We start from the raw sequence: 16,450 nt of genomic DNA on the forward strand, positions 1-16,450 counted from the left end.
AAAGTCCATTTCTAATTTTTAAAAAAGCAACTCTCAGCAAAGTAGGGAACTTCTCAACTTGAGAAAAGGCATCTATGAAAAACTTAAAGCTAACATCATACTTAATGGGAAAGACTGACTGTCTTTCCTCTAAGACCAAGTACAAAGCAAGGTTGTCCATTTTCACTATTTTTATTCAGCTATGTATTGCTTCTAGCCAGCACAATAAGGCAAGAAAAAATATAAGAGGAAGTCAGACTGGACAAGAAGTAAAGCTGTCTTTATTCTCAGACAACATAATTATCCATATAGAAAATTCTATGGAATCTACCAAAAAGCTGCAAAACTAATAACTGAGTTTAGCGAGGCTGCAGGATACAAGATCAATATTAATAATCAACTGTATTTCTAAATAATTTCAACAAACAACTGGAAACTGAACTTATATAAACATCAGCATTTACAAGTGCATAAGAATATCAACTACTTAAAATTAAACCTCACAAAAGGAGTCTGAGACGTGTATGCTGAAAAAACATTGCTGAGAGAGACCTACATATATGGAGAGATATACTGTGTTCATGGATTAGGAGATTCAAAATTGTTAAGATGTCAGTTCTCCCCAAATAGATCTATAAAATCAATGCAATCCCAATCAAAATCACACTATTAGACTTTTAAAACCCAGAAATTGATAAACAATGTAAAACTTAAGTTCATTCTAAAGTTCTTATCTTTCTTAGAAAAAGAATAGAGTTGGATTTCAAGGCTAACAATAAAGCTATAGTAATCAAGACAATGTGACATTAGTATAAAGATAGATCAATGGAACAGATGGAGAATTTAGAATATACCCACAAATATATGGCCAACTGGCTTTTGCACAAAGGTGCAAGGGCAATTCAGTAGAGAAAGGCCAGTCATTTCAATAAATGGTGCTGGAACTATTGCATATCCACATGCAAAAAAGTAAACATCGTTCCAAACCTTGCCTCAAACATAAAAATTAACTCAAAATGGATTATAGACCTAAATATAAAACTTAAAATTATATAACTTCTGGAAGAAAACATAGAAGAAAATCTTCGTGACCTTGGGTCAGTTATACCACAGAAAGTAGGATCCATAAAAAAATTAATAAATGAGACTTTATCAAAATTAAGAACTTCTGCCCTTTGAAAAACATTGTTAAGAGAATAAAAAGATTGGGAAGAAGTATTTGTCAATCATATATCTGACAAAGGACTTGTATACAGAATATATAATGAACTCAAAACTCAACAATTAAGAAAACAAAACCCAATTTAAAAAATAAGCAAAAGATTTGAAAGACTCTCACCAAAGAAGATATAAGGATGGCAAATATACACATGAAAAGATTCTCAACATCAGCAGTCATTAGGATGTAAATTAATACTATAATGGAGATATTATTATACATCTATCAAAATAGCTAAAATAAAAAATACTGATAACACCTATTCCTGGAGAGGAGGTGGAGCAACTGGAACTCTTATACATTTCTGGTGAGCAAGCAAAATGGTAGAACCACTTTGGGAACCAGTTTGGCAGTTTCTTTTAAAGTTAAATGTATACTTACCATACCCACTTCTAGGTGTTCACCTAGAGAAATGAAAACTTATATGCTCATACTTGTTCATGAAGATTATTCATAATTGCTTAAAACTGGAAACAACCCAAATGTCCTTCACTGGGGAACAGTTAGATAAACTGTGGTATATTCATACAATGGAATATTACTCAGCAATAAAAAGGGCAAACTATTAATACAGGCAACAACCTGGATGAGCCTCAGAAAAATTATGCTGAGCGAAAGATGTCAGACCAAAAAAAAAAAAAAGGAGTATGGTTCCATTTATGTAAAACTCTAGAAAATGAAAACTAATCTATAGTGGCAGAAAGCAGATAAGCTATTGCAGAATGGGGGCAGGGATTACCAAGGGGCACGAGGAAACTTTAGCGGTAATTAGCTTGATCATGGTGATAGGTTCACAGCCATATAACATATATCAAAATTCATCCTACCATATACTTATTTTTTTTTTATTATTAATTTTTTGACGGCACCATGTGGGATCCTAGTTCCCCGCCCAGGGATTCAACCTGCGCCCCCTGCAGTGGAAGCACACGGAGTCTTAACCACTGGACCACCAGGGAAGTCCCTTTCTTACTATACACTTTAAATATGTGCAGCTTATTATATGTCAATTATATCTCAAGAAAGCTGTGTAAAAAAATGTTATCTAGGTGACTCTAATGCGCAGCTAAGTTTGAGGACCCTGAAACACATACAAAGCTATCTTATGTCCTTCAGTTTTGGCTTAGAAGTTGGCTGCCATTAACCCACAGAGAGTTTTCTATTGTCCAGATTCCAAACTTGTTACAAATCTAAAACCTATAGGATAGCTACAGAATGAGCATGCAGTCCACCACATAAATTCATTTTCATAGTTCCAGGGCCTTCATTTTAAGCTGCAGGGAAGTACTAGATAAAAATTACTAATCTGAAATGAAACAGAGCAAGAAGTTTCAAGGCTTTAAGCGTCCAGGACTATAAATCAGCCACAGTGCAGAGACAATTTTGGAACTGGTAATTTGGTGAAATTGCTCTTCCCATCCCTCATAGACTCAGCTTCTGTACTACCCTTACTTTATTAGAGTTTGGTATTTGAACCCACTCCATTTTCTGCTTCTCTTTCCTTTGACCTAATCTGCAGTGCTTCTAAGAATAGGTACTTGAACATATTGAAGAAGTTGCTAACTCTGTTAGGCTATGCAAGACTTCCTTAAATGAGTATATTTCCCCTTTCCTCTCAATGACTCAAACGGGACAAACTATAAAGGACCTGAAACTAGATGAATGAGACCAGTGTATGCGTTGTGCACAGTTTTGCTCAAAGGCAGGGGGATGACTTAGACTGGCATAGTTTCATCTTCAATGTGCATATGAATCACTTGGGGATCCTGTCAAAATGCAGGATCTGAGTCAGTAAGGCTGGGGTGGACCCCAAGATTCTGCATTTCTAACCAGCTGCTCTTTGGTAATGCCAATGCTGCTAGCTGGGTTGCAAAGTGACCCTTCAAAGTCCTTTCATGCCTGGGACACTGTGAAACAATAATCACCCTAATAGGGAAGAAGAGGGCATTCAAGTCAAAGGGAGGAACATTGTGTTAGCACTGCCTTCGATGACGCTTTCCAAGTTATGAACCCCCTGCATTACACAAATGCTTATACATCTGGTAAGGGTAAGGATTCATTTGTTGTGAATAGCTCAGAATGTTTAAAAAAATGTTGATGGAATTTTCTTACCTTTTACTGAAAAGGATTTGTAATAGAATGGTTTTTGTAGGTTATAGTTAGTCAACCAAATTTAAGTCACTTTATCACTGTTGCATCTAACCATGTCCTGTGTGTGCCCCCCTTTTCTTCTTTTTACAAAAGATACATAATATTGAAGTATGAAACTCTAATGTTTAATTTACTACGTAGCTGATGTTTTCAGTTCTTATGACAAATGGGCTGGTTTCTCTCTTAGATAGTGAGAGGATTATATTGCATGTCCTGAATTTTCTTCTTTTTGAGGCAAAGATAGCTTTGGTAACAGCAGCAGTTGCTTCAAATGATTTAGAGTTATAGTAAAATCGCTTGGAAAGAATTGCAGGACAGTATTGAGGCATGGTCATGAATCTTCCTGGGGAAGCTGGCTGCAGTCCTTGGGTGGGTCTTTCTCACCCATTACTTACTTTCCTTCCCCTCTGCTTTGTACATCACACTGCATGATTTTTTTCCAGAGCAGATTCTTGATTTTTGGAAAGGAACATAGTAGTTTAGTTTTGCCTAAAGCTGACACATTCAAACAAACACATTTCAAATCTCTCCGAATTTGCAACTTAAACCAAGAGTCCTTGATATGCTTAAAACCAGGCCAGTCTATATTTTCATCAAATTTCTTATTATGGGTAATTTTCCATCTCAGTTTACTTTGCTATTTAAATTAGTTCGTCATGATTTTCAATGAAAATAACTGAGAAAAATGCATCCATAAAAGCTAAGAGTAAATCTATATTCGTAGCGCTGTATTCCTTGTCCAGGATTCCTTATTAAGTGATTACAAGAGCAATTTTCTGTCTTTCAAGTCAATTTCTGCAGAAGAATTTGAATCACCACTGGAATGAATGTGGTAACAAGAGTAGGTCTGTCAACAATATGTGACACTAGGGAGGGGAGCATAGGAGCTGGGCTGTCTGGACGATGGTTTTGGATGGGGTTTGGGGTTTTTGTTGTTGCCAGAAAACTCAAAGTTCAAAGAGAGAAAAAAAGCATATTGATTAGTTTTGGACTGGTCAAAGACTAGATTTATATCTGAATTTAACTAATGTTTTACACATGGTCTCCTTTGTGTTTTGAAAGATGTTGTACCCCGGGTTATTTAAAGACCAGGGCCAGCTGAAAGTAATTCCTCTTCTTGTCTTCTCCAAATCATGACCATTTAATAGGCTGGTAGATATTAAATCTCTAGGAACAAAAGGGAGTGTGACTGGCCCATATGACCTGTGATCTCTAAAGTCCCCGTTGGCGCCTCAAGATCTTCATGGCTTAGTTTTCTACCCAAACCCCCTATTCTAGAGGCCACGTTCGTGGGGATGTCTGGAGAACCAAGCTGACCACTTGCCCGTCTCCCAGTGCATCTTTCTTTTGTCCAGTTTACGAAAGATATTTGGATCTGCTGATGTCAACTTCAGCTCCATCAGTTAATTTTTGTTTAAAAATTAAGTTGCTAACATTATTAGGTGCATTGTGCTAAGCACTTTACACATATTATCTTAGTTAATCCTCATGATACCCATTTTATAGATGAGAAACCTGAGGCTCAGGCAGGTTCCATAACTTGCTGAAGTCCTCAAGGCCAGGATCCAAAACACAGACAACTTAAACCCCAGACATATGCTCTTAACCACAGTGTATCCTGCTTCCTTCATCTGTAGATTTTTACAGAACTTGGGAACTAAAGCAGTTTGGGAAAGGGACAAGAATATGGATTCTAATGAAGCTGCCTTAAAGTTTCATAGTCATCTGCTCATTCAACAATAGTGTGCTCCTCAGATGGAGAGAACAAACATATGGACACCAAGGGGAGAAAGTGGCAGGGTGGGGTGGCGGTGGTGGGATGAAGTGGGAGATTGGGATTGACATGTATACACTGATATGTATAAAGTAGATAACTAATAAGAACCTTCTCTATATAAAATAAAATAAAATAAAATTCAAAAAAAAATTAAAACAATAAAAACCAATAGTGTTCTCCCGCTCAACTCTTCCAGAAGCATGCTTTCAGTTAAAGGTCATCACATCACTCTATAGCAGACACTTTTTCCTGGCAGTGGTCCTCACACTAATTCACAGGGTAAGTCTTCTGCAACCATGTTTCTATTTTAAAATCTGTCCCCCTAGTCAGAACAGAATGAGTCCTAAGCTGGGTCAAGAAGACTCTTTCTACTGGAAAGCTGAAACTGGGAAGAAGACATGGAGAAGTAGCTTCTGATATAGCCAGAACTGTGTCATGCAAACTTAGTGCAACATGCAAACTCAGGAACTGTAGGGAAGCCATTTTCTTCCACAAACGAGAACAGGGAGAGGGGAGCGGGGAAAGGAAGGAAGGTGAGGGGATGTTAGAGGACAGGAGAGGAGAGAGAGAGAATATGAAGAAGATGAGGCAAACACACACAGTAGCTGAGACCAGATAGACACGGGACTTTTTGCCAACTTCCCAGTACATGGCTTCAGTTCTTCATGAAGTATCCCTATTTCCTTAAAAACACTCTTTTTTTTGCTTTTTCCCATCTCGCAAGATGGCAGGTGAAAAGGCTGAGAAGCCAGATACTAAGGAGAAAAAACCTGAAGCCAAGAAGGCTGATGCTGGTGGCAAGGTTAAAAAGGTGAAGCACTTCTTTTCGGATCCGCCATCTGCGGTGGCACCAGCCGCCAATATGCAGATTTTCGTGAAGACCCTGACGGGGAAGACCGTCACTCTCGAGGTCGAACCCTCGGATACGATAGAAAACGTAAAGGCCAAGATCCAGGACGAGGAAGGAATTCCTCCTGCCCAGCAAAGACTGAGTTTTACTGGCAAGCAACTGGAAGATGGACGTACTTTGTCTGAACACAACACTGAAAAGGAGTCCATCCTTCATCTTGTGTTGAGACTTCGTGGTGCCGCTAAGAAAAGGAAGAAGTCTTACACCACTCCCAAGAAGAACAAGCATAAGAGAAAGAAGGTTAAGCTGGCTGTCCTGAAATACTATAAGGTGGAGGAGAATGGCAAAATCAGTCGCCTTTGTCGGGAGTGCCCTTCAGATGAACGTGGTGCTGGAGTTTTTATGGCCAGCCACTTTGACAGACATTATTGTGGCAAATGTTGTCTGACCTATTGTTTCAACAAACCAGAAGACAAGTGATTGTATATTGGTTAATAAAAGACATGAACTGAAAAAAAAAAAACAACAGGTGAAGCAGGTTAAGAAGGGGAAGCCCCATCGCAGCCGAAACCCTGTCCTGGTCAGAGGAACGGGCAGATATTCCCGATCGGCTATGTATTCCAGAAAGGCCTTGTACAAGAGGAAGTATTCAGCGGCTAAATCCAAGGTTGAAAAGAAAAAGAAGGTGAAGGTTCTTGCTACTGTCACAAAACCAGTTGGTGGTGACAAGAATGGCGGTACCCGGGTGGTTAAACTTCGCAAAATGCCTAGGTATCATCCTACTGAAGACGTGCCTCGAAAGCTGTTGAGTTACGGCAAAAAACCCTTCAGTAAGCATGTGAGAAAACTGCACGCTAGCATCACTCCTGGGACCATTTTGCTTATCCTCACTGGGCGCCACAGAGGCAAAAGGGTCATTTTCCTGAAGCAGCTGAGCAGCGGTTTGCTACTTGTGACTGGGCCTCTGTCCCTCAATCGAATTCCTCTGCGGAGAACACGCCAGAAATTTGTCATTGCCAGTTCCACCAAAATTGATATCAGTGGTGTGAAAATCCCAGAACATCTCACTGATGCTTACTTCAAGAAGAAGAAACTGCGTAAGCCCAGGAAGGTGAGATCTTCGACACAGAGAGAGAGAAATACGAGATTACAGAGCAGTGGAAGGTTGATCAGAAAGCTGTGGACTCACAAATTCTGCGAAGAATCAAAGCCGTTCCTCAACTCCAGGGCTACCTCCGCTCTGTGTTCGCTCTTACAAACGGAATTTATCCTCACAAAGTCGTGTTCTAAACTTCTTACAAAGAACCTAATTAAATAATTCGGTCCATTAAAAAAACAAAAGACAAAAAACACTCTTTTTGCTTAAGCTGCCTCAAGTTGATTTCTGTCCCTTGCAATCAAAATCCTAATTAATGCTTATTTGAGCTCCTGCAAGACCCAGGAACTCTGACACTTTTGTACCTTCCCCAGGGCCCAACAGCAGACTCTGTGTTCAATCAATGCTTTGTTCTCCATTCTCTGCTTCAGTGTGCTTCAACCCTGCCCACTTATCTGGAGGCTTTATTCAATCATCTAACTATATGGCCTGAATCCAGGCTCTCTTCCCTCTTGCTCACCTTACATTCTACCATGAGATTAATCTTCCAAAACTTTGTTTTCCCTCAAGCATTACTTTCCAGCTCTAACATCTTCGGTGGCTCACTAGCTCCTAATTGTGTCTCATGGAACACCAAAGGAAATGGTCCATGATAAAAAGAGTTCTGGGGTCAAAGACTCTTAGGAAGTCCAATTTCCCCCTCTCTTGACCTTGCCACATAAATGAGCAATATTAAAGGCTTTGAGAAGTTCTGTTTATAAACCATCCTCCACCGCCCCTGGCCCTACACACACCAAAAAACAAAAACAACTCAGCTTGAATTTGACTTGACATTTCCTTCCTTGGTGTGACACCTCCAGGACAGGGGGAAACATCTACAGAATTAGGGTCAAACTTCTTTTTGGCCCTCTACCCATGTGCCCCATATATGACTTATCTGGTCTGACTGACCATCTCTCCCAAAGCTGCAGCCACAGGAACCTCCTTCTTGCTTCCTGTGCTTCCTGGCCTCTGTGTCCCCTCCACATGGAATATTCCTTGCCTACCCTGCCTCGAAGCTCCACCTGTTCCATGGAGTCTTCTCAAACCGCTCAATTCTACCTTGTGCTTATACTTTTCTCACCTCCTAAAGCCCTTGCGATTTGAACCACAGATTAGCATTTAGTCATTCACACATAATCTGTTTCTACCTAACTCTTTCACACCTATATGTTTGTCAACCCATGAAGAGTAAAAGTTTATGAAACACAGAAACCATATCTTTTCTTCTATAATATCCAGCTCAGGTCTAGCACAAAAAATATTTTTGAGAATGATGTATTGAATAAATTGGGCCAACTCCATGACTTAGAATGACAAATATTTTCTCTCTGTCTGCTCAAGAATGGCCTGGCCAGTAGACCTAAGGTTGCTCAAGGCCTAATGCCAGGCTTTCCCTGAAGAGCACAAGGACAGCTGAATGCTTGTTACTTCTGTCAAGGCAGGGTTCTCTTGGGTATAGACCTTTGAAGGGATCCTTACCTGCTTGTAAGGGAAGAAGGTTACCTTGTTTACCTAACAAAGTTAGCTTGTTAGCTGAAAACAGGGGTGGTGCAGACAACCCTGCCACAGTTAAGATCTCATGCTTGGAAAAAGCCTAAATACTCTGCCACATAAAATTGGTTGATAAATCTATGATAGCATACCTATAGCACAAAATCATAAATAGCTTTAACAAATCATATTGTAGAAGAGTATTTAATGACTTGGGAAAAAATTAGGATACACGGTTAAGTGAGAAAAAATTTCTAAAAGAGCATATATACTATGTTTATAATTTGATTAAAAAAAGAATATGCGTGGAAACAACATTGGAAAGGTAAACAAACATGTTAACATTGATTATATCTGGGTGGTGGGATCACAAGTGTTGCTTCTTTTTTTTTTCCAATCCTTTCTTGTACTTTTCTGTATTTTCCTGGTTTTCTACATTGAACATATGTTACTTTTGTAATCAGAAAAAAAATAATCAAAAACACAATTCTCTGTTTTCTCTCTTCTCCCAGCTCCTGCCTGCACACTGAATGCTTCAAGTTCAGAGGCCTACAGAATCCTCTCCATTTTGACTTTGTGCCTTAACCTCTTGTTGGTTGTGTTCAGCTTTCTTTTTTAATCAGGCTAACATAGGAATGTCTCAGAATCCACTGATAATCTGGGCACTGTCCAGTGTAGGCATCTGAGCTATGTATAAGGAGCAGATCAAAAGATGTCTTTCCTTCCCCAGACATGTTCTGACTTCTCTTACTCTGTCTTTCCTCTCTTGCTCTCTTTTCTCCTAAGAAGAAAATGATGATGGATGTGGGTATTAAAATGACATCCTTTAAAGAGATGTGGAGGAAAGGCATAGGATTACACAATATCTCCCCATGAATATGTATAGCTTTACCTGACAACTGCCTAAGAAAGATTCTAGCTCAGCTGGTCTGCTACTGTGCTGATCAGAGTAAGAACCAGGAAGGACTAAGGCTTGGAAGGAGCCTGAGCCTCCAGGAATTGTTACATTGGAAATACAGAAAAGGAAAGGTCCAGGGAGGCAGGGCGAGAGGAAGGGCATCAAGGGCCTCTGTGTGTGTGTGTGTGTGTGTGTGTGTGTGTGTGTGTGTGTGTGTGTGTGTGTGTGTGTGTGTGTGATGGAGGTACACAGGGTGGGGGAGGATTGTGAGCTGAGTTTTGGAAGAGTGAAGAGGAACAAAAAAGGGGCAACTGAGCGGAAGAAAGAGAAGTTAGATTGAGTGTTGAGAATATACTTAAGCCCTTTGAGCTTTTTCTCATGGGACTGGGTAAATATTTTAACTGATTTAAAATATATATATAATGCATATATATAATACATGATTATATATATACATATGTATTATATATAATACATATATATATATACACACACATATATATATATATTTTTTGTTTTTTTTTCTTTTGGCTGCGTCACGTGGCTTGTGGGATCTTAATTCCCTGACCAGGGGTCAAACCCGGGCCAACTGCAGTGACACTGCCGAGTCTTAACCACTGGACCGCCAGGGAATTCCCTAAATTATATTTTTATACAGGAGTGCGGCTTCTTCTGCTGTGTTTTGTGCTCACTCTGAACCTCATAGGGCATCCCTATTCGTGTCAAAGATGAATGCCTTCCTTACGAATGAATGTTTTCTATGGAGAAATGACGTAGGCTTACCTTATTTCAATGCCTTTTGCCGCTCTCTTGGCACTAGGTGAGCTCCATCAACGCACATACGTTCCTTATGATGAAAGGCGTAGCTGAGGATGCCCCTGTTTTGGAAGAAGGCAATTTGGTTCGAGTCTGTCCTGGGAATTGGGGTCTTGTCTTCATGTCTGGCCAAGGGGGATCTTCTGGAGCTTCTGCCCAGACCCCTCTGGAAGCTTTGCCTGCAGTTATTTAGGCGTGTTGTGAGCTGAAGCCTGAACTCTGTAAAGGCTCTGAGATTCTATTTCTCCTCAGGACAGGTAAAGCCTCCTGCCCCAGAACCTACTGTGGCCTCAGCCCCTGGTGCAGCCACAAGGCTGATACCCCAGGGTCTCTAACTAAAATGTCTGGAGGGCCTCAGGAGCCTCGTTTAACTTGTTTATCCTTAGTGCAGAGGCTCCTCGCATAACACTGGCATCTTTCGAGAAGGAATACATTGGCAGTCAGCCTGGAAGCTGCAATCCCTATGGGAAAGGAAGGCATGGACTCCAGAAGGCCTCTGTTAGCAGTGGACATGTGGGGGCCAGGCAAGCAGAACTATTAACCATCTGCATCCAATGATTGCAGAATTCTGAGGAAATGGCTTGGGTACTGCCCCAAACATCTGGTACTGCACTATCCTCTACTGAGAAGGCACTTAGGGGAAGAGGTGAAGAGAGACGAGTTTCTTTTTCAAAGTCCTCACTTGTAGGACCCTGTCCTTTTGCCTTTACTCTCTGTGGTGCCTCTGACAAACTGTACCGTTGTCCCTCGGTATCCACGGGGCACTGATTCCAGGGGTCCCTGCAAATACCCAAATCCGTGGATGCTCAAGTCCTTTATATAACACGGCGTAGTCCACTGAATACAGTTGACCCTCCGCGTTCTCGGATTCAACAAACCCCAGATCAAAATTTAATCTGCTGTCCATGGTTGGTTGAATCCCCTAATGCAAAGCCCGTGAAAAGGGAGCGCCGACTGTACATTTGTTGAAAAGAATCCGTGTATAATTGGACCCAGGCAGTTCAAACTCCACGCTGTTCAAGGGTCAACTGTAACTGGCTCACTTAGGGCTGGGAGAACAGCTAAAAAGCAACTGACAATGACGGGAATCGGATAAGTCGGTGTCATTGGCCCAGGCTTTTTTTTATTCTATATGTGGTAAATAAAGTCGCTTTATTACCTACCATGTGGGAGATTCTATCATCTATCTATCTATCTATCTATCTAGTGACTATGAGCACACAGTTTGTTCATTCCAACTTGACCTGACTTTGCCCGTAAACCATGTGTTTATGGTCAGCTCCAACTGTTCTTTCTGGTTCCATTTTCCCTTTTGCTCTTGGCCCAGACATTTCTGATGAGCGAGGGAGTAAGTCCCTCTCTGCCTGGATTATTTTCATTCATTCCCAAAAAATACATATTGTTTCCCTACCATGTGTCAGGCACCGTTCTAGGCATTTAGGATACATTTGTGAACAACATAGAGAAAGATCCCTGTGGGGTGGGGTCAGGGGAAGATAGATAATAAGCAATAAACATAAATATATAAATTACATAGTATGTTAGGAGATAATAAATGCTATGGGGACAAAAACGAACAAGGTTGTGCAGGTTAAGGGTGATCAAGAGTGTCAGGGTGTAGGGAAAGGGCAAGTTTCAGTATTAAACAGGGTGGTCAAATGGGTCTCACTGAAAAGGGGAGAATCTAAAGACTGAAGGAGTGAGAAGGTTGGCAAGTAGATTTCTGGGGCAAGAGCGTTCAGGTAGAGGGTAGAGCTAGAGCAGAGACCTCACTGTGGGAACACGCCTAGTGTGTTTGAATAACATCAAGGAGGCTGGACTCCCAGAATGAGTGAGGAAGGGAGTATCCAAAGAGGAAGACAGGGAATTCCCTGGCGGTGCAGTGATTAGGACTCTGTGCTTCCACTGCTGGGGGCCCGAGTTCGATCCCTGGTCAGGGAACTAAGATCCCGCAAGTCACGTGGCGCGGCCAAAATTTTAAAAATAAATAAATAAAAGAAAATAATCCAAAGAGGGAGCCAGGGAGGTGAGTGGTGGGAAGAGTGGGCAGATAATGGAGGAACTCTTTGGCCATTGTAAAGACTTCCGTTTTTACACTGAGAGAAATGGGGAGTTATTAAAGCGTAACCCTAAAAGAAACGGGGGAGAGGGGGCTTTTGAAGTTTTGATTAGAGAGTGATGTGGTCTAAAGTATGTTTTAAAAAGATCACTCTTGGGGATTCCCTGGAGGTCCAGAGGTTAGGACTCCGCGCTTCCATTGCAGGGGTGTGGGTTTGATCCCTGGTCGGGGTACTAAGATCCTACAAGCCCCAAGGTGCGGCCAAAAAAAAAAAAAAAAAAAAGATCACTCTGGCTTCTGTGTTGAAGGCCAGAGTAGAAGCAGGGAGACTTTTGATAGGAGGACACAGCAGTAATCCAGGTGAGAGATGACGGTGGCTTTGACTAGGACAGCAGCCATAAAGGAGGTGAGAAGTGGGTGGATTCCAGATGCATTCTGTTGGTAGAGTTAATTCCTGTCAGATCTGATGTGCATGTGAGAGGAAGACAAGAGTCAAGGATAACTCAATGTTTGGGCCTGAACCACTGGAAGAATAGAGTTGCCATCAACTGTGATAGGAAAGACTGCAGGTAGATCAAGTTTGGGGAGCATCTCAAGAGTCTAGTTTTGGACATCTTGAGTTTGGAGATGTGGGGCGGACAGTGGGATATATGAGTCTAGAGTTCAGGGCAGAGGTCTGGACGAGGTATAAATGTGGGTCATGGGTGCATAGATTGTATTTAAAACCACATATCTAGATGAGATCATCAAAAGAGGTAGATAAGGAAGAGTAGAGGACTGAGGTCCAAGCCCTGTGCACGTCAACACTTAGAGGTCAGGAAAAAGAGGCGGAGCCAGGAAAAGAGACCAAGAAGGTGGGAGCAGTGAGAGAGGAGGAAAACCAAGAGAGTGAGGTGTTCTGGAAGTCCAGGGAAGAATGTGTATCAAGGAGGAGGATGTGGTTGATTATATCAGATGTTATTAATCAATAAGATGAGAACTGAGAAGTGACCACTGGATTTATTAAGCCATGGTAACTTGGACCAGAATAACTTCTGTGGAGCACTGAGGGATATAGGCCTGATTTGGGGTTGGTTTAAAAAGGACTGGAGGAGAGGAACCGGACATAGCAAGTACAGATGATTCTTCTGAGGAATTTGCTCTAAAGGGGAGCAAACAAATGGGAGAGAGGCTGCCAAGGGAAGTACAGTCATTAAAAGGCTTTTTTTTTTTTTAAGATGTGGGAAATAATAGCATGTTTGTGTGCTGATGGAAAGAATCCAGCAGAGAGTAATAATTTGGTGTAGGAAGAATTGCTGAGTAATATCCGTGAGTAGGTGAGAGGGACTGGGCTGCCTGCGCAAGTGGAGGAATTTGCTTTTGATGGATGGGTCACCTCTGATAGTAGGTGGAAAGGCAAAGTGTGAAGACGCAACTGCTGGACGGGATAAATGTGATGGTGGGAATCTGCAGATTTCTCCTCTTGTTGCTTCTACTTTCCCAGTGAAAAAAGAATCCAATTAGCTTCTTTTAGAATTCAGCTGAGAGTGAGAATGGGAAGGGAATATTAAGGGTTTGAGAAGAGAAAAGAAGGTACAAAACTGTCACCCAGGAGCATAGGTGAGTGAACGGATCAGGGAAACGTAAGTATGACTGTTGGGCAGCATTAAGGGCCCACTTAAGTTTCATCAGCATGAACTTCAAATGAGGTCAAGCAGCGGGGCTGTGTGTATTTCTCTGGCTAGGTATGGCCATGAAATTTACACTGGGTCAGGAGGGGATTAAGAACATCAAAGGGGTGGGCAACAGTGAAGGGTGTAGTGGGATCAACATATTGGAGGCTCTGGTGGGGTCAGAGGATGGCTGGGATCAAGCAAGGAGGTGAGCTGGAAAGATAGGAGGAGGCACGAAATTGAGATCATGGAGGGACTGCAGTTGTGTGTAATCACAACTATGGGTTGAGGGGAGGGAAAATCACTGGAGGAGAGAAATTCAAGAGACTGAGAGGCTGGGGTATTGGAAGGGTCATCTACTCTATACTGAATCGCCACGAGTTAAGACAGTGTTGGTGAGAGTGGCAGTGAACCAAGACCTAGAATATTTGCAAAATAACACCTGGGGGTCAGGAGAAGACAGCAGTGATTGGTATAATTTGATAACACGAAATTCAACGTGGTGTGCAAGGGAATACTTCTAAAGGTGACGATGACCAGTAAGGAGGACACCTATCTCACCTCCAGGTCTAGGGACGGGGGCTGCGAGAGAACAAAATCAGGCCCTGCTGGAGAATGCTGTGAGGGCAGCAGTGGACTCAGGGGAGAGCTGGGTGTCCCGTAGGGACAGAAGTGAAGAGGATGCTCAGACAACAGGTTGAGGATAAAGGAGAGTTTGCTAATCACGGATTATGAACTCCAGAGGTCACGGAGGAAGAGTTTCAGGACTTGGGGAGGGTGGGAGAGGCCACAAAATAGGGGAAAGACAGGGCCTCTGGGAGCCAGGGAGATTTTAGGACAGACATGAACAGGAACGAGGACACAATGCACAGATGATGGCGGCAAGACTGAGTGCTGGGGTTTCAGGGGCTCCTGATGACGCAGCAGGGGAGAGGAGGCTCTCTGAATAGAGTGTGTCCCTGCCCCAGCCTGGCAACTCCCCGAAGGGGCCTCTCCTACCCCTTTGCTGCTAATTTGTTCTTTTCCAAAGGCTTCACCTAGCAGTTGTGACAATTCTGATGGCCATGTTATTCACTCACTGGTTTTGAAAGAAGTTGAATAGATTTTCCTGTCTCTGATAACTGTATTTCCTGTTTCTCTAAAAGCCCTAAAAGTACTTTATCACATTCACACCCTCCACACCCCAGAGTACACATCTGGGGCTCTGTTGACACACTTGTCCCATGGACTACTGCCAAAAAGGTCTGAGTTCAAATATTCACAGGGCTGAAACTCTCCCAGATGAGCATTTGGGGAAGGCTGAGGTTGCCCCGAGGACTATTATACAGTCCGTCAAAGCCCATCTCATCCCTTCTTACGTCTCCATACAAAACCTTTTCACCTCTCTGCGTGCACGATAAACTGCTTTGGCAGAAAAGCTTCCAAGTTCGGGGAAGATGGTTTTCCCTCATGTGGTCCACGTTTCAGAGAACACAGCTGCTCACCATCTTGGTGAATGAGGTCGTGCTTCAGTTCCTGGCTGCTCAAACCCCTCGTCTTCATTCAGCTCCTCCTCTGGGCTCAGCTCTGTCCTGGTTGAAAGCTCAGCCCCATTCCTTTGGGCTCGCTCATAGCCTGAGTCGGCAGCCCTCTAATCACCTCCAGGGTTTGCTTCTGGACACTCCCCAAGGCACTTCCAGAAGCAGGTTTGGGAAAGGCAGCCCAGGATGCTAATAAAAGAGTGGTGTTTGCTAAGTTAAACGAAAGGATGAGCTCCTGGGAAACAGGTGAGGTTCTGACATCCATGTCAGCTGTTCGAACACCAATTTCTCATCTTGTGGTCTTCTGGGAACTCAGAAATCTGCTCTGTTCTGGTATGGCCTGATGCTTTGTTTGGGGGAAGCCCACTTTCTCTCCTACCCTCACTTTAACTTACCTCAACTATTCTACCTTAACCAGCTCTCCAGAAAAGATAGCCAAACTGGAATGTGACCAGTTAGACTCAACAGTTACCTCTTTAGTGAATAATTGCATTTTAGTGAGGAAGATGGGGGTCAGCAAATTCAAATGTCAATGGGCCAAGCAGGAGGGTGGGAATAAAAAACGGGATGGGATGGCTGGGACTGGGGTGGACCACAGAGTACATGTCAGTGTGGCCAGCTCTTAAAGATTGGGGGGGGAGAAGCTAAAAAAATCCAGATATTTCTGCACAATCTTCCAATTTTAAATGTTTGGTAATTAACTCAACTTTTAAAAAATGCTAGGAAAGCCAGACAAAATATATCTTTGGGTCGCCTTGGCCCATGGCCCAAGGTGAGACAGCAGTGACCTGTGTAAATTTAAGCACACATCTGGTTCTGTGTTAAGCACAATGGTTCTTTTATGGTTGATTTTTAGTAAGGAGGCCACTTGGGGCTCCCTGTGGTCCTGAAATCACACAG

The 16,450-nt window shown here is 42.4% G+C and overlaps 1 protein-coding gene, 1 long non-coding RNA gene and 1 pseudogene across 3 annotated transcripts in view; 2 read left to right on the forward strand and 1 right to left on the reverse strand.

Moving 5' to 3' along the window:
• The window catches only part of LOC132435456 (uncharacterized), a 34,833-nt gene that overhangs the window by 15,977 nt on the left and 2,406 nt on the right, over nt 1-16,450 (reverse strand). For both annotated transcript variants that reach the window (XR_009521546.1, XR_009521545.1), the window contains one exon: nt 10,287-10,381. This is a non-coding gene — a long non-coding RNA (uncharacterized lncRNA). The remainder of the gene's footprint in view (nt 1-10,286; nt 10,382-16,450) is intronic.
• LOC132434956 (ubiquitin-ribosomal protein eS31 fusion protein-like) lies at nt 5,986-6,502 on the forward strand. The gene has a single exon (XM_060026738.1). It carries the CDS (start codon nt 5,989-5,991, stop codon nt 6,454-6,456), a length of 468 nt encoding a protein of 155 aa, XP_059882721.1. The 5' UTR covers nt 5,986-5,988; the 3' UTR covers nt 6,457-6,502.
• LOC132434955 (large ribosomal subunit protein eL6 pseudogene) lies at nt 6,507-7,299 on the forward strand (annotated as a pseudogene).

Source organism: Delphinus delphis, chromosome 12 (genome assembly GCF_949987515.2).
Source record: "Delphinus delphis chromosome 12, mDelDel1.2, whole genome shotgun sequence".
Lineage (NCBI taxonomy): Eukaryota > Metazoa > Chordata > Mammalia > Artiodactyla > Delphinidae > Delphinus > Delphinus delphis.

What these genes read in the sequence shown, in the direction of transcription:
- LOC132434956 (XM_060026738.1), top strand. Translation starts at nt 5,989, where the DNA reads ATGCAGATTTTCGTGAAGACCCTGACGGGGAAGACCGTCACTCTCGAG.